Source organism: Biomphalaria glabrata, chromosome 8 (genome assembly GCF_947242115.1).
Source record: "Biomphalaria glabrata chromosome 8, xgBioGlab47.1, whole genome shotgun sequence".
Classification (NCBI taxonomy): domain Eukaryota; kingdom Metazoa; phylum Mollusca; class Gastropoda; family Planorbidae; genus Biomphalaria; species Biomphalaria glabrata.
In genome coordinates, this window is record NC_074718.1 from 1,414,210 (window position 1) to 1,432,948 (window position 18,739).

An 18,739-nucleotide genomic window follows, 5' to 3' on the forward strand; every position below is an offset into this window, starting at 1 on the left:
CAGATACAGAAGTCCTTCGAAGAGCGTGTCTGCAAAGCATCCACACAATCCTGATGCAGTCCCAGCTGCGATGGGCAGGTCACGTCTACAGAATGGAAGACCACCGCATCCCAAAACGACTCTTGTATGGCCAACTAAGCGAAGGAAAGCGCTCGCAAGGTGGGCAAAGAAAGCGCTTCAGGGACACCCTCAAAGCTTCTCTGAAGGCGTTCAGCATAGACCCTGGCACCTGGGAGACAGAGGCACATGACAGAGCATCATGGCGTCGCGCTGTGAAAACTGGCGCACAGGTTGCTGAGGAAAAAAGAACAACGCAGGCAGAAGAAAAACGCCAGAAAAGAAAAGCAAGACAAACGACACTAGCTCCAGCTGGAATAACCTGCCCAGTGTGCGGCCGAACATTCCGGGCTCACATAGGTCTCACCAGCCACATGAGGAGGCATAAAACCCCAGTGCAAAGCCCTCAGCCCCCTGGATGACAAAGTGGTCATCATCGAACCACGATGGTCGAACTATATAATCCAGTTCACGAATGGAAACTACAGCAATTAAAACTTCCCAAAATGATTTTTCATTCCCAATTTTATCTTCAAGTTGATATAACAAAAAGACAATATTATTTTATATACTAGGACAAAAAAAAAATTTTAAGTGTGTAAAATGTGTTTAAAACAATGCAGATTTAAATATTTTATTTGTTTGTTTGTTTTACATGTTTCGGATGTTCCTTCAGAGTTGAAGAAGAAGAAGTTTACTTCCTAGTCCAAACCTCCTGCAGGACGATGGGGGATGGGAGCGGGCAGAATTTGAACCCTCGACCATCGATAAATCCGAACAACAGTCCAGCGCGCAAACCGCACGACCAGGCAGCCATCCAATTTTGTGTGTTGAGGTGAAGGTAAAAATAAAAAACATCCAGAAGGATGTGCTTGTGCGTGGGAGGTCAATATAAGTGACCTGCTCTAATTTAAAGTAATATCGAAGAAGAGTATCTTAGAAGAGTATTGAAATTGGAAGGGGGATATTGGATCAAAATGTTATGCGAGAACAGCTCACAGGCCAGAAGTGTGTATGGGATGGAATTTAAAGCTGGCCATTCCAATTAAATGAAGCATATACTAGAATACACAGACCAAAAGATAAATTGTTGAAGCACAACAACAGGCTACTGTGGGTAATCCTAATTATAACAAATGAGCAATGCAAAAACAACAACATGCTATTAAAAGTAAAGCAGATGACATGGTTGGATTTCAGCAAAAGAAAAGGAGAATCTGACATACAGAAGAGACAAATAATGCTAAAGAAAGAAAGCAGTACTATGAAGCAAGGTGAAGGGTTACAAAATCTGTCAGAAAGAATAAAAATGAGCCAATGAGAAAAAAAACAAAGAGCACTCATTGAGAACCTTGATGCGAGAGGAATGGGCATGAAAATAAGAGATGACAAGAATGGATTTCAAGCAAGATCACACATGTATGAGAACAATAATGGTGTCCTCGTCACAAAAAAACAGTCGGGTCATTGACAAATAGGCTGAATACTTTGAGGAGTTCCTAAATAAAACTGAAGATGGAGACAAAGGAAAATATGAACAGCCACCAACACTATATTATGTAGGATTTTTTTTATATTAGCCTGAGGCAAATACAATTATAAAAAACAGCATGTTGATAAACTTGAAATAAGACTTTACAAATATTGTTAAATCACTTACAGTTTGGTCAGCAGCACAGGTAGAGGTTTGACTAACAGTTGCAGTTTGACTCTCTGAAGTCTTGGGCTGGAACTGGAATGGTCAAATAAAAAATTTGAGATCACAAACACTCTAATAAAAAAGACAGTCATTTTAACAATAAAATAACATAAAAACTGGACAGCCATTAAGAACACTATCTATCCTATAAGATTATTATAAAATCCCAGTTTATGACATTTATTCTACTCAAAAGCAGCTATTTCTTATCATTTATGGAATCTAAAATTAAAAAGGGGGGGGGGGCAAAAATTGGCTGTTGTAAGCTAACTTTGTACAGATCTAGATCTAGTATTTCACAGCCTACGATTCTGTGGGGTTGATAAAATACCTTTAAATATCCCTATGCACATTAAAAAATAACTTTATGAAGCTGCTTACAGATCTAGATCTATTCTAGATCTGAATTAGATTTTTTTTTTTACATGCAAGTGAGAAGGGCAAAGGTTTTCATAGAAGGAATATTGGTTGAGCTTAATATTATCTCTCTTTTAACATGATAAAGGAAATCAAACTGATGTTCCCTAACTTGCAGAATGTATCTTCTGTGGTAGCTACTGGAATAGTCACTAGCGACTATCTAGTTTCCATTACTTATGAAGGCCTAAATTCAAATAATGAAATCAGGGGCATTTTAGGCAGACTCAATTACTTTTTTTATATTAGAAACAAGTTCAAAGACTAATTAAAATTATCTGCCTGAAAAACAAATATTTAAAATGTTTGTTATTAGTGATTGTAGAGGATGCCAAAGCTTTCATAGCTAACTTTGCAAAAAAGGTATGGAAGAAGAAAATCTGAATGATATAAAATATTTCCAGTGGCTGGATACCTTGTAAAGAAATTGCCTATAAACAAAACTACTTTTACAAAACTAGATGTCACTGATCCAGCTAAGCAAACCATTACATCCAGTTTAAGTCTATATTCTATATTCACTTGTAACAAAAATTCTCATTCTTTTGAATACATTTTCTGTTGCTGCTATTATAGAATGTGAAGTACACAAGAGGCATTATGATCAGTAAATCATTGCCAAGTGACAAGAACGTTTTCATTCTAACATTTTCTAGAAAAGTCTAAGACAAAGACTGCAAGTGTAAATATTTTGACAAATGTACAAAATGTCTTATAAAACTTTATGCTGTGTTTAGGATTGCTGCCTTTCGTGTATGTTATGCGCTTGAATGATTTAATTTTAGTCTATCCTTAGTATATTTCTTGATATTTAGGAAAATACACATTTTCCCCTCAAAATACACATTTCCAGGTCTGGGAATACACAATTCCCTTTTGGCATGTAAGCATCTCTGAATATATATACAAACATTAAAAACAGAGTGTTGATAAACTTGAAATTAGACGTTATTAACATTGTTAAATAACTCACAGTTTGGTCAGCAATACTGGTTAGGATACTTTCAGTTAGGCTCTCCGATGTTTCAGGCTGGATCTGGTGTGGTCAAACAAAAACAAAAAAATAGAGCTCAAACACTCTAATAAAAAAAAAAGTCCCCTTTATATTAAAAAAAAACTTGAAAAACTGAACAGTCATTAAAGAACTTTATCCTATAAAATCATAGAAAATAATAAATCTACTTTATGCACATACACAGTATTAACATTTTTATATTAGCTTGTGATATATAGAAAAAATAAAAACAGCATGTTGATAAACTTGAAATTAGACTTTATTAAATGACTCACACTTAGGTCGGAAATACTTGAAGCATTTGAATTAATCGTTTCAGTTAGGTCGTCTGAAGTCTTGGGCTGGAACTGTAATGGTCAAATAAAAAATTTGAAATAACAAACACTCTAATTTAAAAATAAAAACAACATGAAAACAACTGAATGTTAGATGTTGTTAAAAACCTCAATTAATTGGATGGCTACTTAGTCTAGTTATAAAAACATATTGACTAATAATGTAGTCAATAATAATGTAATCTTTTTTATACTATAATTTCTTTTTTAATGCTTGCTTGGCCAGTCATTTTTCTAAAAAAAAAACTTTCAAAAACCAAATAAATATATACTAACTAAAGTAGGGCAGAAAAGCGCTTGGTTTCTGAACCGGGGATCCTGGGTTCAAATTCTGTTGAAGGCTGGGAATTTTAATTTCGGGATCTTTGGGCACCTCTAAGTCCACCCAGCTCTAATGGCTACCTGACATTAGGTGGGGAAAAGTAAAGGCGGTTGGTCATTGTGCTGGCCACTTGACACCCTCATTGACCGTAGGCCACAGAAAAAGATGACCTTAACATCATCTGCCCTATAGACCACAAGGTCTGAAAGGGAAACTTTGAAGTCTAGTGATAAGTGCTCTGGACTGCTGTCATGATGTTCACCATATCAAACCCACCTAATGGCGGTCATTCCCTAGCCATCCTGTAGAAGGTTTGGACTAGGATTTAATAATCTTCATTTCTGATGTAGTACCCAAACTACAAAAACAGTAAAAAAAAAATAAAAAATTTAGTTCAATCTTCCTCCATTGTCTGGTGTGAATTTAAACTGCCTATACAAGTTTTGCTTTTTGTCTTGGATGTGAAAGTTTGTTAGTTAAAAAAAGTAAAAGGTTTGCAATAGCATTTTTTTTAAATATCTTTTTTTTTTCCAGTTCTTTTTAGGGATGTAATGTCTGGAGATTAATTAAATGGTCGCCCTGTAAAGAACTTTTTCTATCCTATTGAGGATGTTCATACATGGCAGAACAATTAAATAGCTAAGTGTACAAAAAGAAGGAAGTTTTGATCAGTTTTTGTTTTTTAAAATGTATAAGTACTTTTTAATGCAGCAGAATGAAATTTTCTTAATTTTTCTGCTTGTAGCAAAAAATAATGTCAATATGGAAGGACATGTAGACTTCACTCTATGACTTAAAAGTATTTAAAACAAGAGGGGATCTGAGGTAAGATAATGTAATTGATATATTGTTAAAATTATATCTTAATCCTTTTTTAGAGTTGGCAACTGTAATATCCAATTAAGCATTCCAATTAAGCAGTCTTGACATTATTTATTTATTATAAAAAATTTTCAATAAATTGTTAGCAAACTAATAGCTCTACTTTCTACAGGCACAAATAGCCTTACCAGTATACATTTCTTTGCACCATAGAGAGATCATGAAAGCGATAAACTTGAAATAAGACTGTTCAAATACTATTTAATGACTTACGGTCTGATATCCTGTATATATTACTGAGTCATAAACATGGTTTTCTTCTGTACTGTTCGCCTATGGAATGAAAAAAAAAATGTAATAAAATTTTAACAAGTTAAATATAAAAACATTTTTCTTAAAAAGGCATGCATCTCAAATAGCCTCTGACAACCAGACCTTGGGCCTGGTCTAACTATTTATCACTAACAGGAGAAGGGGAAAAGGCGAGTACTGACACTTAAGCAAGTAAGCTTTGGGTAAGGAGGGGCTCATTAGCCTGGCTGGCTACACGCATGGAGAGGGTGGCATCATTCCATCCAGGATTAAGGCATAAGCTTCATCTCACTTCCATAAGATGATCCATAGTCATTTCTCGATTTAAAGAGGCCACATATATGGTTGACAGAATCAATGTATGCAATGACTAGTTGAAAATTCTTTTAATAAGAACTCTTTTTTCATCTCTAAACTTTTTACATGATGAATTTCCTCCCCCCCCCCCTCTCATTGCAATTCTTATATGTTTGTGGAATACAGAAATTAAATAGTAAATAATGTTGATACAAATTTTAAATGGTATTTAAATACTTACTATCTCTATTTCTTCAGCAGCATTGGAGGTGGTCGCATTGGAGGTGCAGACCACAGCATTGCTTTGAATACTGAAAGAATAAGAACATTTTAAAAATGTTAAAAAAAAAAACAATAAGAAAAATGTTTAGTTAACCAAAAAACCATAAAAGCAATTGTAGTTTATGATAGGCAAAGACAAAAAGAAACAGCAAGATGATGTCAGGTGGACTCAGAGGTGCTCGAAGATCCAGAAATTAAAAATCCCAGTCTTCACCAGGATTTGAACCCCGGACCCTGGTTCAGAAGCCAAGAGCTTTACCACTCAGCCACCATGCCTCCAAATATGTCATTGTACATTGTTCAAATGATCCATGCATAAGTTAGGTTTGCAAAAAAGAAACATTAAAAAAATTAAATTCTTACTTCAATTGAACAGCTGTTGACGAGCCTGAGAATTTAAAAAAATGAAACAATATTGAAAGAATCTTTTTTGTTGTTACAAAATTGGTTTTCAACCAAAATAAAAGTGAAAATATATTGTGAATTTGTTTACTTAAAGGGGGTTCCAAAGGACTGTCAATGCCGGGGGAGAAAGTGGAGATAAGCACCCACTTTCCAAGAAATGCTCCCATGGCTTGCGTCTCTAAATTTGTTGAATTTGTGAATTTATTTACTTAAAGTTTATTTATAACAATTAATTTTTTTAACGAACAGTAACTAATAAAAATCAAACAAATCTAACATTACTAAAACAGTTAGAGACAAAAGGGCTGCCACAAAGTTTTAAAAGTTATGTAAAAATATAAGTAATGCATATATATATATATATATATATAAGTGCATCTCCTGGGGAGATAGTGTCTCCAATCAGTTTTGAATTTGGCCTAAATATATAGTGTTTTTGCTTTATAGAAACTTGAAACAGAACATTATGCTAGTTTAGACAATGTCACATTTCACCTAGATGCATGTTTAATATTTAAAGAAAAGGAACAGACTAAAAGCAGCTGTCACATCTTTTTTTAAGCACATTTAAGGCCATGGTGAAATAAGTTTTTCAATAGCATTTCTAGTTTCTGAGACATTAGCATGACAATAAGCACAAAAGGCAGCTTTTCAATATTGGTGCTGTTAAAAATGTACATGAATGGCTGACTTATGAAACAGAAGGTATTGATATACAAAAATTTGTGAATGATTTAGCTAACTTAAACAATGCTAGGAGGATTCTATCAGCTTTGAAGATATAGGATGATGAATATGTTGTATTTAAGCAAAAAAAACTTCAGATTTCCTTTTGCTTGTGTTTTAGTCGAAAAAAAAAAGGAATTATATTTTAGTAATATCAAACTTCAGCGAGTTATATCTTAAACAGCTAAAACCCTTTCCTTCAAACATCCTGGTGAAAAATCAATGGGCTTGTATTTGACAAGTGGCTTCCTTGAATAATAAAAACACACACTAGGTAAGTTGGAAAAATTTAACCCAAAATCAGACATGATTTTCTATTGCGCACATAAAAAAAAGTTTTTGGAGAGTAAAACATTTAGCATCATTGTGAAAAATAGGAACTAAAAATACAGAGGCTTGCTCTGCAACGATCTAGTTTTTCTAGCCAGCTTTTTACCCTCAGCTCTTTTGCTGTCTTTACCAAGGCTGAACAGCGTGTTGTTTTTTTTCAGCTGTTCCACATTGTTCGAAAGAGTGTTGGTTATGCTGGGTTAATGTGGTAATAGGGTTTGTGAATTAATTAGGGGCATTTAAACCATTAGCTCCTTCTCAATCAGAAACGTTTTCTCGTTTTAGTCCTAAACCGTTGTAGAACGTTTCTGAAATCCCCTATTCAATATACTTGCTTTTAACTTTTGAAAAAGAAGATTTCTTCTAGTCTCTTTGCTAGCATTATTACAAATCATTATGGAGATATCTATTCTATTATTATAAAATTGGGAAGATTTATGTTGCTTAAATAATTTTTCAAACGAACAGGCCCATAGCCCCACTGTATAAGCCCCACGTGGGAAAATGAGCATTTTTTAATCTTTTTTTATATTCTAATGGTGTTAAAAGTATTATTTAAAGTAGACATATCATTCTATATTTTAAAGTTGTTTGTTTATTAATTAGTATTAGATCTTAAATTTGATTATTTTTTCAAAATAGTTATTTTTTTAGGATTTTTTAAATTGGGGTTATCCCTCTTTGCTTAGGGCCTGGGAAGGATTTTTGGTAAATAGAAATAGGAGCTATTGGGTTAAAGACTAAGAGGGCAGGTTTTTGTAAAGATGGGCACAGTATTTACAAAGGGGTGGGTTTATTTATGCCAATATAGTACCAACATAAGAAAATTAGAAAGGATCAGAAAGTTGATTTAAAAAATCAAAACAAATTTAGCTTATAATCATTTAAATATAAAAATAATCTCACCTGAACTGAACTTGAATCCTCTTTTCCAAATATAAATTACAATCCCAGTACAAACCAATGCAACAGCAATAAAAATAGTTAAGCAAATAGAAATGACCATAGTCATTTTTTCTTCCATTGAGCCTAAGAAAATTTTTTTTATAATAATAAAAAACATTAAGAATAAAGATATTATTAATTTCATTTTTTATTTTAACTAAAAAATGTATTCCAAAATCTCACTACTTGTGCTAAAATTTTAATAAATGTTTGATTCTCTTTTATGGAAAAAAGTTGCTTGAAAAACTCTTTCTCTACTATTAAACGATACCAAAAAAAAAAGTGATTTGACCCAATTAAATTGACTTCAACTGTGAGAGAAGCAATACACTGTTGCTATTAATATCTGTGGTGTGTACTTATATTTTTCATGCACCAAGTCTTTTGGTGTGCTGACTCTTAGAGCACACCTTTGGTTAAAATTAATGGTACAATTAAACCACCAATGACTGACTCAGCCAGCATAATAAAAGAGATTATAGTATACCAAATAAATTACATTATTAGTCAATAAGTTTTATAAGGCTAACTACTAAAAACTAAAATTCAAAAACTAATATTGATATTTCAAAGTTAGAACATTCATACATTTTGTAAAACTTACTTAGCCATTTTAGCTCTCCTGTTTATGTTTGTAATGTTAATTACAATTAGGTAATTAAAATTTTCTTGCTAACTCCATAAAATATTACAAAAATAATAAAAACTACCTTTAGGTTCTGCTGTAGACTGGTTTGGAACAAATGTGGGGGTAACTGTAAACAAAAATAATTTTTAGTCAAGTAACAAAAATAATTCTGAAATGACAATACTAGTTTTAAAATCATAACAAATCTTTGATACTCTTCTAAAAACCATAGAAATATTTGCATATCAACATAGAAAAGATATCAATTGTCAGAGAAGCACTACACTGTTGCTATTAATGACTGGTGTGTCAATGGTATGTACTTATATTTTTTTGGCACCATGTCTTTTTGTGTGCTGACTCCTAGAACACACTTTTGCTGCTGTATTGCTTTTAGTTATAGACCCTTGTTCTCACTATGATGAATGTTGGTTTTGTGGCTCTATAATGCTATATTGCAGTACTGTTGATTTTGTGGCTCTATAATGCTATCTTGCAGTACTCTTGGTTTTTTGGCTCTATAATGCTATCCTGCAGTACTCTTGGTTTTTTGGCTCTATAGTGCTATATTGCAGTACTGTTGATTTTGTGGCTCAATAATGCTCTCTTGCAGTACTCTTGGTTTTGTGGCTCTATAATGCTATCTTGCAGTACCCTTGATTTGTGGCTCTGTATCTATATTTTAGATCAAATATTAATTGACTTTTTGTAGCTAGGCATTATTACAAAGGTTAAACATTGCACATTTTATTTTTCTAGTTTACTACATAGATTTTGTAGACAAAAAGTAAGACATACCTTTGGCATTAATTGAATAGGTCGGGTCAGTAGTCTTGTTAAGTCTGGTTGTGTTTGGGGCTATGAACAAAGAAAGTCAATAACTGTGTTTTCTTATTTTAGATTAAATATTCTTTTTTTTTTCTAAGTAATCAGTTACTCTTGAAGGGTAAACATCGTTATTAGTGACGGACTAGACTGTAGCCCATTCTGTATTAAACATTATATAAAGTTCACCTTGAGTCAACTTAGTCATTTGAGTCTTTGTTCCTGTTTGCTACCTGTTCATTCTTGAAGTGGATGTCATAATAAAGAAACTCGCAATTGTAATTCATCTTACAAGGTACGCACGCACTTAGTATAATCAATTATTGTTTGAAATACTTCAACTACATTTGATTTACACATGCATCTGTTTCAAAGTTGAAACATTATGACTTTTATTTTTCTAACTTACTACATAGATTTAGTATACAAAAAGTAAAACATACCATCAGCATTAGTTGAATAGGTTGGATTTGTAGTCTTGTTGAGTCTAGTAGTGTTTGAGGCTATAAATAAAGAAATTGCATGTTTCTGAATCAATTTGTTTAACTAAAAAAATGTACTCCAAAATCACACTATTTGTGCAAATATCTTTTCAACAGTTTGTTATTGTTTTATAAATTAGAGAAAAAGAAAATAATCTTAAAATTACTATTATGTATTATTACTATTAATCTTTAGTTAGTATTTTTTTGGTATATATATTTTTTTAAGTTTTTGTTTAATATAAAAATTACTGGCTAAGCAAGCATAAAAAAGAAATTACAGTATAAAAAAAATTACATTATTAGTCAATAAGTTGTTTTTTTTTTTTTTAAGGAGCTTTACTCTCTGTCACAGTGAAAGTTACGTGGGGTAACTCTAGTCCGACTTGCAGAAATAAAAGAGTAATCTTTCCATGACTTTTTCATCATAAAGCCCCACAAGGTTGGGCCACGAAGAGAATTAGATATATATATATATATATATATATATATATATATATATATATATATATATAATATATATATATATATATAATATATATATATATATATATATATATATATATATATATAATATATATATATATATATATATATATATATATATATATATATATATATAATTACTTTTCTCCAAAGCTTAAGTTAATTCATTTATTTTATATCCTATTTTTATTTTAAAATAATTTCTAAGAATTCTAAAATCATACTGTTGGCATTAGTTGCAGTGGTCGACGTCTGCTGGTATTTCTGGGTAGATTCTGTGGCTGTAAATAACGAAAAAGCATGTCTCTGTTTAAAAAGACTATTATTAATTTTTTTTTATTGTAAGTAAAAAAAAAAACCTCCAGTAACACTACTTTTGCTGATATTTCATTCATTGGTTGTTACTCTTATAAATTAAAAAAAAATGTTTACTAATGAAAGAACATATTATTTTTGAGGCATAAGCTTTAGTTATTTAATTATTTTAAACTGCATCTTTTAAAAAAAATTAAATTCTAACCCTTCTACAGTTACTTAACAGAAACAATAAAAATTAGAGGCATGATTTGAATAACTAATTCGTTTGCAAGCTAGAGGATTTCAGCTCCAGTAGTGTCAAAGTGGTGCTTGTGTGGAAAAGTCTAGTAGTTGAAGTAGTTAAGCCATAATGAACCAGGCCTCAAATGGATTGTGTATGGCATGATTCAATCATAGTAATGGACATTGCCATTATGGAACCTTCAGACATTACTTTTGATGAAGAGCATTCAATCCTTTCCAACTAATTGGGATTCTGGCCTAGTGCCACTGGTGACGAAAGACCTAAATTTGGTTTGGGGGAGTTGTATTATGCAAAACCCTCTTAGAAACAAACAGATGTATATTCTAAATAATGCAATTTGCAAAAGTCATATTTTTATTTACAAAAAATGCCATTAATGAGAAATTAAAAAAAACAAGGTTACAAAAGACAGTTTGTGTGGAAACACAAACTCAAAATCGGCCCCCGAAGTAAAATGTTTTACATAATTCGGATAATCCTTCAGAGTAGAAGATAGTTTACTTCCTAGTCCAAACCTCCCGCAGGACGACGGGGGATGGGAGCAGGCAGGGTTTGAACCTTCGATCGTCGATAAATCCAAACGACAGTCCAGCGCGCAAACCACACGACCAGTGGTCCACCCAGGTAGGCTTCAATATTTTCAGAAAGAACATCCAAATGAAATTATATCAAAGACAAATGAGAGATAAGAATGGAGAAAGAAGGTTAACAGATCTTGTGTAGTGCCCCAACCGTCCCGCAGATCAAAGGATACGTGAAAGTGAATGTAAAGTTAGATGTGAACCTGGCCAAACTAGTTTGTGGTCTATAGGGCAGATGATGTAAAGTTCATCTGTTTTTGTGGCCTACGGTTAACGAGGGTGCCAGCACAACGACCAACCGCCTTTGCTTTTCCCCAACTAATGTCAGGTACCCATTAGAGCTGGGTAGACTCAGAAGTTGAAAATCCCAGTCTTCACCAGGATTCGAACCCGGGACCCTCGGTTCGAACTAAATAAGTTAATTGTTTTGAAAAGGCTCAATCTCATATTCGAATCCTCAAAAAAAAAAAAAAAAATTTCCGCTATATAGAAAAAATGTTCACGAAAATGATGTTTATAAGATTACTATTCGTCTTATATTAGGTCTAACATATAATGCATACTAATTAGCTTTTTCTTATAAAAAACTGCTTGCATAATTGATTTTAAAAATTAGAATTTTCGCTTTCAGGAAAAAAAAAAGTAGCCGTTGCATCAGAACTTTGAATGGTCTAAAATATTGTGAAGTCGGATTTTCAATATCTCTTCTAGTTTACGAGATCTAAACGGGACGGACGGACAGACGAACAGACGGACAGACATTTTGCACAAAACTAATAGCGTCTTTTCCCCTTTCGGGGGCCGCTAAAAAAGAAAAAAGAATTAAAGAAACATAATAAGAGTATCATAAATTATCGAAACAGCTGAGACTATTTATTTAAACTATCCTGTTTTAATGGATAAAAGTTGCTAGTCTTCCTGAATTATTGTACATGTAGGCACAATGTCATAACTATTCATTAGAATTTTTAAGATTGAAAAGCTTTCAGCAGAGCAGTACCCACAGGCTAGCTATTATTAGCATAATTAGAAAAAAAATCTAAATTTCTTTTATGTTGTTTTTTTATTGTAATGTATTGGAAAAGCTGTTAAAATCTTTAATGAATTTGGGAAAATTAGGGATCGAGTTTTGTAATTCTTTGAATAACTATTTCTTCTTTTGAAATACTTTTAAATTTTATTAAATCATAGAACCAACAATTTAAACTGTTGACAGAAATATTGAATCCATATATCTAATTAGAGAAATAATATTATTTTTTTAAAATCTATTTCATATTTGCTTTTACAGGAATATAATATTTGTTCCGGCCTACATGATCCAACACCACTTTCTTCTTGGCTTCCATTTATTTTTAGCCTTTTGCCAGATTAATTTTTTTGTATCTATTTTGCCTGATCCAATCAAAAAATATATGCAAGTACTCAAAAAATAAGAGACCTATCTTTGAGTGTAGTTTCAGACTGATATAGATAGTATGTCCTAGATTCTATAAACTAAAATTGACAAAAATAGTGCAAGATTTCATTAAAAGGACTACATTACACATTTTTTATTCAATTAAAATAACTCATCTACAATATTGTTATGAAAACAACAATTGCTATTAGAACATTTTTAAAAGTCAATAATTGTCTTTTCTTTTATTAGATCAAATAATAGAGATCTTTTTCTGTGTAAGTAGATGCTTTGTTTTCTTAAGTGTTATTCTATTTAAATATTATTTTGAGATACTTGTCCATGACACACCTTCATGGAGGACCTCAGAACAGTGGACACCAGGTGGGAGGAGGCTTTAGACATTGCCAGTGACAGATCATTATGGAGACAGCTTGCCGCCCAATGCGCAGAACGGCGCGGGAGGACCTAAGCCTAAGTAAAGTAAGTCCATTCTATTATCCACTCTGCTAAAATACTAATATAAAAGTGACCTTTACATCTATATCTTTAGTTAATTATTTGTAGACTTTGTTTTCTTGCTTACTCCATAATATATATATATATATATATGAAGACCTAAGTTTATAGTAGTTGTTTGGTTGTAGTTTTAGACTGATTTTGATTGGATTTCGTAGATAAAAAAAAAAAGATTTGTAACATAAAAAAAATTGCTTGAAATTTCCCTGATCATTGATGCATAAAAGAAAAATGTGCATACAAATACACTACACACTGGACTATAACTATGTTATCCATTTACAATGTTTTAAAATAAAGATTTTAATGGGTGGAGAACAACAACACTGTTGCTAGCAAATAAAAAATACAAAAAATGAGTAATTTTCTTTTATTATATCAAATAGTAGAGATATATTTCTCTGAATGTAGATGCTTTGGTTTCTCAGGTATTTTTCAATTTAAATTTTTGTACGTATATACTTATCTATTCTATTATCCAATCTGCTAAAAAATTAATAAAAAAGTGACTTTTACATCCAAATCTATAGTTAATTATTCGTAGATTTTGTTTTCTAGCATACTCTATAAAAAAATGTATACAAAAAATACGACTTACCTATGGGTGTGCTTTTAGAGTGGTTTTTTTGTGATGGCATAGTAGATGCTGTAATAAAAAAAATACAAGTTTTTATTAAAAGGACTACATTACACATTTTTTATTTCATTACCATTCTGAAATCTCTTGTGCCAATATATTAATAGATGTTTGTTACTCTTTTATAAACCAAAGGAAAAAAAAATCAGTCTTCACCAGCATTTAATTTAAACCCAGGACAGCCGGTTCAGAAACCAATCAATTTATCACTCAACCACCACACTTCCATGGTCAAGTCAAGTCACCAACTCAAAAATCATAAAAAAGATTTCTTTTCTTTCTAAATATCTTTGTGTTTGATGCTGTAGACCAAGGTAATCCTTGTTTCTGTATAAAGGGCCAACCTGTGAATGTTTGTATGTGGCTTGGACAGGAGAAGATTCAGAGGTAGAGCAGAGAGGCAAGTTGGGTTTTGTGTGAGTTTGTTTTGGACGTTTTCAATGTCTGTAAATAATGTGACCTATTTTCAAAGAGACTTGATATGTTACATGTATGTGTGTTGATCTGTACTATTTGAAGAGCATCACACACAAGTATTCAATTTTTTATTTCAGCTAACAATGAATTAAAGTATTTCCCTTGTTGTACTAACATATTAACAAATGTTTTTACTTTTCAATAAACAACAAGGGTGAAATTTGTATAGCTGTGTATCTATTTTTAAGTGTAACTGTATTCTTAACTCTTTATCTCCTAATTAACGAAACAATCGCTGATTTGACTCCATTAAATTAAATTAATTTTTTTGTTTTAGAATGTATAACTTGTGTTATATAAAAAGAGCATGCATTCTCCTATAATTCAATACCACAAGAAAAGTTTTCTAATTTCAAATAAAATTTTTTATTGAAGTTTAATCATAACAGGGAAGAATGTACAAATGTGAAAAATGAACAATTCTGTCAGAACATGGAAAAATAATTACGGAGATAAAGAGTTAAGTCTATTTACTTTACCATAAGTAAAAACTACTCTTATTGGTTGGTGTGATTAATATCTCAACCAACCCATACCCTCATGTGTTGTTTTTTAAACTTTTTATAAATAGCCAGTCAAGGAATGTATTTTATAAAAAGCTAACTTATGTCTGTTATAGATAATACTTCCAGTTGGCCCCCTTCAGTTGTAGAGTGACTATGGTTCATCTCAAACACTTTTTCGTGTAGCTGTAAAGCCCTATTTCGGAGAGACATTCCCGTCCACAAATATTGCAGGTTAAGGTGGCTTTCAATTTGGTGGTAGAGGAGCTGGCCATTTTTCACATGGCATGCTTTTCTTCCAGAGCTGAGGCCCATGTTTTTTTGCTGTCCATAGCTTTTTGGTCACCATCTCTCTCCAACTAGTGCGGTCTAAGGCTATGTCAATGGTCATTATCAATGTTCGCTGATTTTAGGTCCCATTTTGTTACATCCATGTAAAGGAGGTCAGAGCGACCAGTTTTCAAACTCAAGTGGCCCACAGAGAATAATTTTCGGGATGCGATTGTCTTCCATCCGGCGAACATGTCCAAGCCAGCGCAGGTGGTGTTGTCTGAGGACTGTAAAGATGCTGGGAATACCTGTTCGTGCAAGAAGGATCTCTTTCTTTCCATGTGATTTTCAAGATTCTTCGGAGACAGCGCAAATGGAATGAGTTTAGTTTTTTTGTCTTGCTTTGCATAGGGGGTCCACGACTCACTGCTGTACAATAGGTTACTCAGAATGCATGCCTTGTAGACCTCCATTTTAGTCGCTGTAGTGAGCTTCTAGTTTTCCCAAACTCTTGACTTGAGTCTAGCGAATGTTGAGGCAGTCTTCTGTAACCATTTTTTAAATCTCTTCTTCTAGGTCATCCTAAATTGTGGATCCAAGATAGCAGAATTCATTTACAGCATCCAGTTTGTTATCGTCTATGAGGATGGAGGGTGATGTTGTAGCAGTTGGTCCCATAACATATTTTTCTTCATGCTAATTGTTAAGCCATACTCTTTACAGAGAATACTATATATATATGTATATAATCACACACACAAAACCTCAAGTAAATGTTTGTTTGTAAAATGTTTTACATGTTTCAGATGTTCCTTCAGAGTTGAAGATAGTTTACTTCCTAGTCCAAACCTCCTGCAGGACGACGGGGGATGGGAGCGGGCAGGGTTTGAACCCTCGACAAATCCGAACGACAGTCCAGTGCGCAAACCGCACGACCAGGCAGCCAAAACTAAACTACATGAGTAATAAGATATTCACATTAAGACTGTACACAATAATACCTTGGTCCTCCACATTTAGTTTGTTTTCTTCATTCACAGGAGAATTCACAAAGTAACATCGCAAGAAAGGTAAGAGCTTTGAGAATGTGTCCATGTCCAAACTTGTGTTAACTGTAATCACTTCCTTAGTCTTAACTGATTCTTGATTCCGCAATGAAAACTTTTTTTTTATAGATGTCTAATGAATACATTAATATGTGCATAAAATCATATTAATGTTTTCCTGGCTGAAGAATGAGCACTTATTGAATTCATCCTAGCAAATAGAATCAGAATTGTGCTTATCTATTTGTCTTTCTTAGTGTTATATAAGTTTGCTTTTTTTTTTTTTTTATTTTAAGATTTTGGTTGTTTTATGTATAATTGCTACTTTAGTCTTCTATCCCGAAGGGTCTCTAAATTTAATGTTTTTACTAATGGTGTTTTTTGACTAAATGTGAATATAGATTTGTTATGAATGTCACTGCACTATTTTGTGTCTCTTCTTGTTTCTAAATGTTTTTCTCTTCCAGAGTTGAGGGGTCCCAAAACAGAGGATACATATTCTTTTAATCCTACCCAAGGATAAATAACATTTTAGTTTGTCTTTATTGGATTTGTAAAAACAAAAAATATTTTAATAAAAACCTATTGCTTTGATTTTTTAAAATTTCCTCAATATAGGATTTCATGATAATTTTTCATTTATTATAGCACCTAGGTATTTGGAGTTTTTCAGCTCTTTCTCTCCTAATCAACGATACCATTGTTGATTTTGACCTCATTAAATTTAATAAATGTATAATTTTTAAAACTTGACTTTGAACTATATTAAAATAGTATGCATTTCCCTTTAATTCTATACCAAACATTTTCTGATAACAAACAAGAAAGAACAACAAAGCTATTGAAGCCCAATCATAACGGAGTAGTTAAATAGTAATGAGCAAAATGAAGAATTCATTCAAAACGTGGAAAAATAATTACGGAGAGAAAGAGTTAGTATGCATAACTGATTAACCATGACGAATATAAGTGGTATTTATTTGTTTTAATTTTTCTATTACTCTTAATAACTGTCATTTTTTCTGGGTGGAAAGACATGCTCCAATTTGATTTCCATTTTTATAATTCATCTGCAAAAAAATAATAAGACAAATGCAACTAATGCAAATTAGTAATTCATTTATGTAAATTGTACTAAGGCTGTTCCTTGAAGTAAACATATACACTGTTAATGTAGGTTTAGAGCCATTTATTATTACAGTTTGATCTCTCCCTTTCAGGAAATCCTGAATCCATTGATGTAATGAATCAGTGATGCTTTTTTTAAAGCTAGTTTCACTGATTTTAAGCTCCAACCCATAGGGGATAGGATGAATAGAGGTGTTAAGAGTAAATCAGACAAGTGGAGGTGGAAATAAAACAACTTATCCAAACCTCTTAACATAATAAAACACAGGAATTAAAGAGGAGCTCAATCTAAAAAGTAGATTGTATGATAGTAAGAGCAAAGCAGTGATTTTAATTGGCCACCAGTCAGTTGCACATTAGTGGCAGTAACCAATAAAAAAAAATAGTCCACAGTGAAATAGCAAAGAAAACCCTTCTCACATATGTCTGTGGAGACACTTAAGATTAATTCTGCAAGAAAATTTTCAATGTTACAAAAGTGTCAAGACTTTTTTTCTATACTATGCAGCTCTAAAGATGTTCAGGATGGGACACAATTAATTTCTGGTATTCCATGTACCTATTAAGATATTATTCATTGATCAAAACGTAGGTTAAAATGTCAACCAAAGTGTACTCACAATAAGATTTTTCACACTTTCGCTCACTTTGGCTGCAACTAGATTTGGATTCAGTGATTTCAATACCAGATTCTCTGTCAGGTCCAGTGAACATTGGAGAGAAAGCTGACTTTTTGCATTTCCGCTAAGGGATATCTGAATAACTAAACAATACAGTTAGGATACATAATTAGTAGAATATACAGTTAGGAAACATATTTAAAATAAACAGGATATATAATTAGAATAAACAATTAGGATAGATATTTAGGAGAATAGAGAAATTAATTTTGTGAATAGAAATATCAAAATCAAAAGTGTAGCTAGAATTAAACTGAAGTTATAACAGTTTCACCACTAATAGTGTAGTGACACTAGAGACACACTGAATATTGGAGACTTAACAACATTTAACCCTGGTTAATAAATGTTTTTAAGTTCTTTTAAGTCTTATCTTGAATGCATAGTAGCTGTTGAGAAATTGCATGTGTGTTAAGAGGTCTTCATTTAAGCACAATAAAACATGGTAAGAAAATAAATGTTCAAAATAAAACTTAATAATGAAAGTAATGAGGAGTGAAATAGTGATTCTATTCATCTGGGATTTATTTGTAAGTAGATAATTCTGAACAA

At 32.3% G+C, this 18,739-nt stretch overlaps 2 protein-coding genes across 6 annotated transcripts in view; one reads left to right on the forward strand and one right to left on the reverse strand.

The window, feature by feature from the left end:
- Positions 1–4,670, forward strand: part of LOC106058577 (A disintegrin and metalloproteinase with thrombospondin motifs like) — a 76,174-nt gene extending 71,504 nt beyond the window's left edge. The window contains exon 19 of the transcript XR_008779341.1: positions 4,591–4,670. The gene's annotated coding sequence lies outside the window, so the exon portion shown is untranslated. The remainder of the gene's footprint in view (positions 1–4,590) is intronic.
- LOC106050554 (uncharacterized) overlaps positions 1–18,739 on the reverse strand; it is a 32,396-nt gene that overhangs the window by 2,958 nt on the left and 10,699 nt on the right. For 4 of the 5 annotated variants that reach the window (XM_056038166.1, XM_056038164.1, XM_056038163.1 and 1 more), the window contains 13 exons: positions 18,128–18,270; positions 14,045–14,092; positions 10,610–10,666; positions 9,861–9,920; positions 9,391–9,450; positions 8,675–8,719; positions 7,926–8,048; positions 5,922–5,946; positions 5,518–5,587; positions 4,941–5,000; positions 3,464–3,535; positions 3,147–3,209; positions 1,718–1,789 (listed from right to left, as the gene is read on the reverse strand). In XM_056038166.1, coding sequence (XP_055894141.1) covers positions 1,718–1,789; positions 3,147–3,209; positions 3,464–3,535; positions 4,941–5,000; positions 5,518–5,587; positions 5,922–5,946; positions 7,926–8,048; positions 8,675–8,719; positions 9,391–9,450; positions 9,861–9,920; positions 10,610–10,666; positions 14,045–14,092; positions 18,128–18,221 — 849 coding nt within the window. In that variant the 5' untranslated portion in view covers positions 18,222–18,270. Of the gene's footprint in view, positions 1–1,717; positions 1,790–3,146; positions 3,210–3,463; positions 3,536–4,940; positions 5,001–5,517; positions 5,588–5,921; positions 5,947–7,925; positions 8,049–8,674; positions 8,720–9,390; positions 9,451–9,860; positions 9,921–10,609; positions 10,667–14,044; positions 14,093–16,334; positions 16,492–18,127; positions 18,271–18,739 lie in introns of those variants that run through there. The other variant, XM_056038165.1, reaches the window with a different exon arrangement.